The 8,744-nt window shown below is 55.5% G+C and overlaps 1 protein-coding gene across 1 annotated transcript; it reads left to right on the forward strand.

Annotated features, from left to right (window-relative positions):
- Positions 1 to 3,824: 3,824 nt before the first annotated feature.
- Positions 3,825 to 8,125, forward strand: KRT15 (keratin 15). The gene is made up of 8 exons (XM_004390328.2): positions 3,825 to 4,337; positions 5,303 to 5,385; positions 5,497 to 5,653; positions 6,168 to 6,329; positions 6,413 to 6,538; positions 6,733 to 6,953; positions 7,449 to 7,474; positions 8,004 to 8,125. Exons 1-8 carry the CDS (start codon positions 3,825 to 3,827, stop codon positions 8,123 to 8,125), a joined length of 1,410 nt encoding a protein of 469 aa, XP_004390385.1.
- Positions 8,126 to 8,744: the final 619 nt, after the last annotated feature.

Raw genomic sequence — 8,744 nt, forward strand, 5'->3', positions numbered from 1 at the left:
CTGCTCTGGCCTCCGGTACCCACAAACCTCGTTCTCTCACCTTAGTTCCCAGAAAGCTGTGGAACTGGAGGCCAGAGGTCTGTCGTACAGCCAGGCTGGGACTGCCCAGAGATATTTGTCCCCTGCCCACGAAAGCCTCCACCATCACAGCTGAAACCCTCCCTTGTGCCCGTGGGGCCCCTGGAATGTGGCTGTGGGGCTGGGTCTGGGCCCACGTGGGTGAGGCAGGTGACTGGGTCGCAGGTCTGGGTGTCAGGAATGAAGCCTTCCTTTGTGTGCCTGTTGCAGGAAGGAGGGCGACGCGGGGACACTTCTCTCCTGGTCTCAGAGCTGCATCTGAGGAGACGGAAGCTGGGGGGCTCTGTTGACCAAGGCCTGGTCTAGACCAAGGGTGCTGGGATGGCGGGGAGAGAGAGGTATGGGGTGGGGTCTTCCCACTGCTGGTCATCATGACCACTTGGCAGTTTGCAAAGCACTTCCTGTGGGTTATCTCCCTCCATCCCTGTGAGTCAGACTGGGCAGGAGTTACTCGCATTTCCCCAGTTGGTAGATTAAGGCAGGAGAGAGGAGGCGTGGTTACTGAAAACCACATACCCAATAAATGAGAAAGGAGGAATTCGAAGGGTCCAGGTCCTGGGTTGAATGCTCTGCCATGGCCTCTCCTTGGGGAGCAGGGGAACTGGGGGTGGGTTCTAATGTTTATGGAGCCTCCTCTCCTCATATTAAGGAGCCCTGGTGGTGCAGTGGTTAAGAACTCAGCTGCTAACCAAAAGGTCGGCAGTTCGAATCCACCAGCTGCTCCTTGGAATCCCTACTCTGTCCTATAGGGTCACTATGAGTTGGAATTGACTCGACGGCAAGGGGTTTGGTTTTGGCTTTGGTGGTGCAATGGTTAAGCGTTCGCTGCTAACCAAAAGATTGGCGATTTGAACCCATGCAGCGGCTCTGTGGGAGAAGGACCTGGTGCTCTCCTTCCGTGAGGATTAGAAACCCTATGGGGCAGTTTGACTCTGTCACTTGGTGTCGCTATGAAATGAAAATCAACTCTATGGCACCTAGTAACACCACTTTCCCATATTGCCATCAAATGCTTTCTATGGCCCTATAGCTGGAGTTAGTTTTTATGGCCCAGTTTCAAGTTAGGAACTGGGCTCAGAGAGGCTGAGTCACATCCCAAGGTGGAATCCAGACCTGGCTCTTTCCACTGGGCTGCACTGCCTGTCCAGAGAAGGGAAGGCCCAGCTTCAGAGACGGCCTGTCTGGCTGCAGCAGGCAAAGGACAGAAACTGGCACAGCATCCTGGGCAGGATGCCTGGGGCAGGGCCTGGGGCTGCAGCCTGGGCTGGGGCCAAACCACCCAGCCATGGCTGCCTGGTACTAATGAGCAGACCTGGGGCCCCACCCAGACCTTGAGCCTGAGACTTTGAGTTTGGATCATAACCAGGGATTTGGGGCTAGGGCAGCGAAGGGGCAGCTTGTGCCCCCGTCTGGGCCTGGCGTGTAGGGAAAGCTACTTTGAGGAGTGGCTGGAGGAGAGTCAGGGTGCAGATGAGGGGCTGGCCAGGATCCAGCTCTTCCTAACCCTGGGGTGATGGCGAGTAATTGCTCCTGTGTTAATTGCTGGGGCCGTAATATCTGCAGAGGTTTTAATGAGCTCCGGCTGACTCTGAGTTTGATTATTTTTCCTTCGGGGGAAAAGACAATATCCTCCCACCCATGAGCACATACGGCACTGTCTGGGCCCAGCACTCAACTGGGCCTGGCTCAACGAAAAACTGAGTGAGGAGGAGCCCACCCCAATTCAGCCACCCACCGCCCCCCTCTCATCACCCCCAGCTCACCTGTAGGAATCTGGGGTCTGTGAAGTGACCCTCTTTTCCTGCCCTCTGAATGGCTGTCAGAACACCTGTTTCAGTCCTGGTGCTGGCCCTTACATGCTGCGCCACCTTGCACAAATTGCTTGACCTCTCTGAGTCCCAATTTCACTCCTTCTGCAGCAGGAACAGGGATCATCCTCTGGGTTGTGTGGATTAGAGGAGGCCATGGATGCACAATAGCCTGTAAACTGAAGTGTGCAGCGGACGCGAGGAATTACTGTTATTGCAGCAATAACAACAACACCCTAGATTATCCAGTAAGAGCTGGCTACGGAAGAGTGAAGCTGCTAAACCTCTTGGCTCACAGGGCATATTCTGATGTCCAAGGACTAAAGCCCTTCCCTGGCGAGAGTGCTCGGGAGTCCCAGGTACTGGACATGCACCCCACCATCCAGCCCCTCAGAGATGAGGAGCCAGAGGAGGCAGGATGGGGGCTCCTGGGCCTCAGGGCTTCCTGTAAGTGAGAGCTGAGAGTGGCCCCCTAGGAAACTGAGACTTAAAAGTAATAGGTTCAAGGTCTCACAAGTAATTGATAGAGTCAGGATTTGAACCCAGGCCTGAGGGACTCCAAAGCCCTGTTCACCTCACCTTGCTGTAGCCTTGGGCCAGGATTCCCACTTCCTGACTCTTCAGCCCAGTCTTGGCTCCCCCCTCTGCCTTCCAGCTCCCCGTCAGCCTGGAGTGCTGGGCCATGCCCCCCAGTGGCACTGCCCACAGGTATGAGGTATCCCTGGAAAGCAGGGCCCCTGAGTGTGTGGGCAGAGAAAAAGGCTCTCCTGAGGTCCGTCCACCTCTCCAGCCTCAGTCTCCTCTGTGAAGTGATGTCTTAACCACAAGCTCTCAGAGATTTCTCCCTTTCTCCTCCCTCCTCACAGCGCTCAGGCACAGTAGAACTTTCTGGGTTGGCCCCTCCCCAGCCCCACAACGCTTGACAGAACAAACGAGGGTTAATCTGGCACTGCCAAGCATAGACATGCCTCTCCTGGAGGAGTCAGGGGCTTCCTGAAACTTGCCCCAGTCTTATCTGCAGAGGTTTGCCCCAACGTGCCCCTGGAGCAAACACAGGTTCAGTGATATGTGCAGTTGACAAGTGGCGGGATTAATCAGCCCCTTGTCAGCCTGGAGCCTGCTGGGCTTTTGTGGGAGTGCCAGTGCCATGTGGCTGGGAGGTGGGGAGGCTGCAGAAGCAGTGTGTGGGGGAGGGGAGTACAGATGGCGCGCGGAGTGTCCATTTGCAGCATCTTGGAAGGGACAGATGCTGACGCCTCTGGTCATCCCAGCTGAAACTTGACTCCAGATCCCAGTCCTGTCCTCAGCCTGACACCATGAGCCCTGTAGTCTTCCTCTGCCTCTGCCCACCGATTCTCGGAGACCACTGCTTTCCCCAGCCCTGCAGGCTCACGCGTTGGGCTGTTAGTGGAACACAGAGAAGCAACTGGTGAAGTGAACTCTCAAACAGAGGGAGGGCCACTTGTCTTGGGGTGACGGTGTTGGGTTGGGGGCAACAGAGAAGCCCAGCCGAGGGCAAAGCTGGTCCGAGCTGTTCTGACAGTTCGGACAGAGCCTTGGTAGGCGAGGTGGATGAGAGCGTGCCCTGCTACTCTGTTTTCTCCTGAGTGTCGAGATGAACCTGTAATCCACACGTTAAAACCATAGCCTGGGGCAAGACACTATTAATTCTGAATCATCTCTTTTGTTGCATTAAAAAAAAAAAAAAAAGAAAAAGAAAAACTTTGCACCAGCCCCGTGGAGGTATGCAGGCAGCTGTGTTTGTCAGAAACGCAGAAGTTGGCTTCTCTTTGGGGGAGGAGACGCAGTCCCACAACCCCCTCCAGGGTTATATAAAGAGTCCCGGGCTGAGGGGTGACAGTCGCAGTTTCGCCCAGCCCTGCACCTCCTGCCAGTCCTCCGTGCTTGCTGAGAACTCCCCAGCACCACTGCCTGGCCATGAGCACCACATTTCTGCAGACCTCGTCCTCCACCTTTGGGGGTGGCTCTACCCGGGGGGTTTCCCTCCGAGCTGGGGGGCACTGCTTTGGTGGGGACAGTCTCTATGGGGGAGGTGGAGGCCGTAGCATCTCAGCTTCTTCTACTAGGTTTGTGTCTTCGGGGTCAGGAAGGGGCTATGGAGGAGGCATGAGTGGTGGCTTTGGTGGAGGGGCAGGTGGTTTCGGTGGAGAGTTTGGAGGTAGACTTGGAGGTGGTTTTGGTGGGGGTCTCTGTGGTGGCTTTGGTGACTTTGGTGGTGGCAATGGCGGTCTCCTCTCTGGCAACGAGAAGATCACCATGCAGAACCTCAATGACCGCCTGGCCTCCTACCTGGACAAGGTGCGTGCCCTGGAGGAGGCCAATGCCGACCTGGAGCTGAAGATCCGCGACTGGTACCAGAAGCAGAGCCCAACCAGCCCGGAGTGGGACTACAGTCACTACTTCCAGACCATTGAGGAGCTCCGGGACAAGGTGAGTCCTTGACATCAAAGACAGGAGAGCAGGTGGTGGTGCCCTGCAGGGGTCTCTAAGGGCAGTGTTACTGTGACTCGAGGAGATTGTTTCCTTCCTGCCCGGGCAATGACTGTCTGGTGTGTAACCTCGGCAAACTTGGAATGCAGGAAATGCTTTCCAGATGCGAATGCCGGCACACGTCTGCTTGACTTGGCAATGCCGGGAGGATCTTGAGAATCTGGTCAGTACCAATGGGGACACAGGTGGGAGCAATTATAGAGAATAACCTACTCCCTCCTGCCCCACACACCCTGCAGGGTTCTGCATAAAGTGTTCCATTACTTCTTGGCAAGAATGGTGCTTGAGTGTAGCTTCATGCCCCTAAATGCCAGGACCTCCCATTACACACTTTAAGGATGTCTTTAGTGCCAAAAGAACTGTTGAGACTTAGGAAACCTGGCAACTTATCACAGGATCTGTCAGCCACTCACTCACATGTTCACTCATTGGGACCTGCTTCCTTCTCTGTAAAACGCCTTCTGTAGTGGCCCTTCAGGTTCCCACTGGCTTGAATGTTCCAGGGCTGTGTCAAGGTGTGCAGAAGGGCCAGCAGCCCATGAGCTGTTCAGAGAGGAGGCTGGTGGAGTACCCCGGGGAGGGCTATTGTCAGAGCCCATGGCACCCCACTCCACCACGCCCCACCAGGCAATTCCCACAGGGGATTCCAGGCAACATTGATCCTTGGTCTTTCAGGTCCTAGAGACAGTGAGGACAATCCCTTAGGTGTCCTAGAGAGGGTGGCATGGGGCCAGACCAAGTAATGGACACTCAAGGTGAGATGGACTCTGCTCCAGGATCCTGCAGGCTTCAATAGGTAGTGTTGGGGGGAGATTCTCAGCGAAGGCTCCAACCTTGGGGGTAGGACTGGGAGAGCAGCAGGGAAGAGGGAAGGAGTCCTCTGGACACCAACTTCCCATCTACAGATCCTGGCAGCCACCATTGACAACTCCCGTGTCATCCTGGAGATCGATAATGCCAGGCTGGCCGCGGATGACTTCAGACTCAAGTGAGCTCCTGCCTTCCTCTCCCCTTCCTGCACCCCCTCTTCCTCTCCCTCCCCTGACTCAAGCAGCCGAGACCCCTCTTCCTCCTTACTTTTGGCTCCCCCTCTTCCCAGGTATGAGAACGAGCTGGCCCTGCACCAAAGTGTGGAGGCCGACATCAACGGCCTGCGCAGGGTGCTGGACGAGCTGACCCTGGCCAGGACTGACCTGGAGATGCAAATCGAGAGTCTGAATGAGGAACTGGCCTACCTGAAGAAAAACCACGAGGAGGTGAGGGTGGGGCAGGGGCTCGGGGGTTGTGGGTGCAGAGTGGGCAGCTGGTGCCTCTTCATAGTTGACCACAGGGCTTAGTGGTTCAGAAATGCACCCCCCGCACACACCAACACCAGGGGTCACCACGGAGAGGAAGGTGCTACATCATTCACCATCCTCTGGTGGACCCAGATTTCTCTTCTCTGACCCTCAGCAGGCAGGGTGGCTAGAGTGGACTGCTGTCCTGGTTTGCTTCATGAGCTTGCATAGAGCCCTATTGTCTCAGGGTCCTCACCTGGTAGGGCATACAGCAGAAGAGAGACCCTCAGAGCTGAGAGGCTCACGTGACCAAGCTTCCATCCATCAATTGATCAATTGTTTTTCAGTAAATGAGAAACAGAGGCCCCAGGGGAGGTGGTGTGCCAAGGCCACATGGTGGGCTAGGGGCAGAGCCAGGATGGGCACACAGGACACCAGATCCTTGGCTCTCTTTTCTACCTTCTCTTTCTAAACGGGCTCCTTGCACCTGCAGGAGATGAAAGAGTATGGCAGCCAGCTGGCTGGCCAGGTCAATGTGGAGATGGACGCAGCACCAGGAGTGGATCTGACCCGAGTGCTGGCTGAGATGCGGGAGCAATATGAGGCCATGGCAGAGAAGAACCGCCGGGATGCTGAGGCCTGGTTCTTCAGCAAGGTGGGCCGACCTCCAGCCCCACCCCAGCTCTTCAGGTCTCTGAGAAGACCGTAAGGCTTACTCCTCTTGTGGGTGATTCACAGACTGAGGAATTGAACAAGGAGGTGGCCTCCAACACAGAAATGATCCAGACCAGCAAGACAGAGATCACAGACCTGCGACGCACTCTCCAGGGCCTTGAGATTGAGCTTCAGTCCCAGCTCAGCATGGTAGGGCTACCCACCCACACCCCAGTGTCTTGGGGCATGGCAGGTGTTCTCACCCTCTGTGGCTGGTTAGGCCTTGGAGTTCTCAAGCCCCTTCAGGGGTGGTTCCCTGCACCTCACTCAGTCCTTCTCCTCTCCCCTGCCCCTGCTGGCTTCCTATCCAGTCTGATGTGTCTCTTCATCCGTTGTCCTATCAGAAAGCGGGCCTGGAGAGCTCCCTGGCAGAGATTGAGTGCTGCTACGCCATGCAGCTGCAGCAGATCCAGGGGCTCATCAGCAGCCTGGAGGCCCAGCTGAGCGAGCTCCGTAGTGAGATGGAGGCTCAGAACCGGGAGTACAATATGCTGCTGGACATCAAGACGCGGCTGGAGCAGGAGATCGCCACCTACCGCAGCCTGCTTGAGGGCCAGGGTGCCAAGTATGGGCGGGGTACAGGGAAGGAGGGCAGGCAGGGGCTGGGCGGTGGTTGGGGTGGATATTCATTTAAAAGGAACGGTAGAGTGTCCCCCAGGTGGTAGGGTGGTATAGTGCAAAGAAATCTGAGTAAAGAGTAACGAGTTCTGGACTCTGGGCTCTGATCTTGGCTGTATCACCTTGGGCAGGTCATTTCACCTGTCCGGACCTATGTTTCCTCTGTAAGTGATAGAGGTTGGGCTAGTGGTCTCTGAAATTTAATGCTGGTTCTATTCTCTGCATGACATAGATGGAACATTATTGTAGATCAGAATCTATCTTCTTGGGGATGGCAGGCTTGGAAGGGCTAGCTAGATGTCCCAGCCGCTACAGAAGTCAGTCCTGGGGGATGGTGATGGTATGGGGGTTGAGGAGGACCATTTAGCCACTCACAGGGACCTCCACTAGGGAGACTTTTGCTTTTGTCCTTTGCTTACATCTGCATCCCTCTCTCTTTCAGGATGGCTGGCATTGGCACCAGGGAAGGTAAGAGGGCTTAACTCCCTTGGCAGGGGGATGGGGGGCACTGTTGAAGCCACTGTTCCTCTTGGAATAGGGAGGAAGGAGAAGGAGGCCAAACATTTCAGTAGGGTGGGACCACTCCGATTCCCATCCATACCTCTTCCCCAGAATGACCCTGTACTGGCCCCAGGTGGGGATGAGGTTGGAGACTTTGAGAGCCTCCCAGGTTGAGCAGGTTTGTCCAGAGCATGTCTCTCACTTAGGCCCCACCTTTCACGTGCGTATACTGTAAGATGCCCAAGATGACTCCGTGTTCATATGCAGCTTAAAAAAACCTGTCATTATTGCTCACTGTTGGGCACACCTGTCACCAGGTATACCTGCTGCTACCACTGCCCATCTCTTGGACGAGTAATTCAGCACCAGACCTCCTGGCCAGTGGCCATTCTCAGGTGTGCTGTCCAGTTCTCCTGGAGCTCAGCTAAAGTTCTGGCCACCTTGGGAAGGGGGAAGGGAGACGTCCCCCTCTGAAGCTTGCTGCTTCTTTCTATAGTTTTCCTGGGAGGTGGTGGCGGTGACAGCAGCAGCAGCAGCAGCAGCAGCAGCAAAGTCCGCATCAATGCAGAGGAGTCAGTGGATGGGAAGGTAGTGTCTTCCCGAAAGAGAGAAATCTAAGTGCGCAGCGCAGGAGAAACGTCCTTCGCCACTCCCACCCTTCCCAGGCTAGGTGAAGGACGGGGCCCGAGGGGCTGGAAAAACAAACGCCAGACCCTGCTCTCAGAGAGTGACCTGCTGCAGAGGGGCCCTCTGCCTCCTAGTTCAGGGCTTTGCATGCTTGCTGTCACCCTTCCAGCTCACCCCCTGCCTCTTCTAGAGAGGGAGGTGGAGGACACAGTATTGTGTAACCCAGCTCATTTGCATTGTGTCTGTTCATGCAATAAAGAGTTGCTTTTCCTTTTGCAATATCTCTTGGCAGTGGGTCCAGTTTTTCTTGTTGGGGTCCAGATTGATCTCTGAGTTCTGAGGAGGCCCAGGGCCCCCATGCTGATTTCTCCCCCAACTTTGGGCTCTTTCCTCAATGGTCATAATTCATTCTTTGGGATGCCCAGGGTACTGGTGTCTGGGAAAAACCCAGGGCTGCTCAGGCGAACTTGATCTTCCGGCTTACCCGATGGGGTGGAGAAGTGGATGGGGGCTTGAGGCCTCCCTCAGAGCAATTTAAGACCCCTAGCACAGAGTTACTGGGTGGTCCAAATGGTTAAGTTCTCGACTACTAATTGAAAGGTTGATGGTT

The sequence above is a fragment of the Trichechus manatus genome, unplaced genomic scaffold (assembly GCF_000243295.1).
Source record: "Trichechus manatus latirostris isolate Lorelei unplaced genomic scaffold, TriManLat1.0 scaffold00294, whole genome shotgun sequence".
NCBI classification, from domain to species: domain Eukaryota; kingdom Metazoa; phylum Chordata; class Mammalia; order Sirenia; family Trichechidae; genus Trichechus; species Trichechus manatus.

What these genes read in the sequence shown, in the direction of transcription:
- KRT15 (XM_004390328.2), top strand. Translation starts at nt 3,825, where the DNA reads ATGAGCACCACATTTCTGCAGACCTCGTCCTCCACCTTTGGGGGTGGC. An exon ending in TTGAGGAGCTCCGGGACAAG is followed by an intron (nt 4,338 to 5,302) that starts GTGAGTCCTTGA and finishes TCCCATCTACAG; the next exon opens with ATCCTGGCAGCCACCATTGA. An exon ending in TTCAGTCCCAGCTCAGCATG is followed by an intron (nt 6,539 to 6,732) that starts GTAGGGCTACCC and finishes TTGTCCTATCAG; the next exon opens with AAAGCGGGCCTGGAGAGCTC.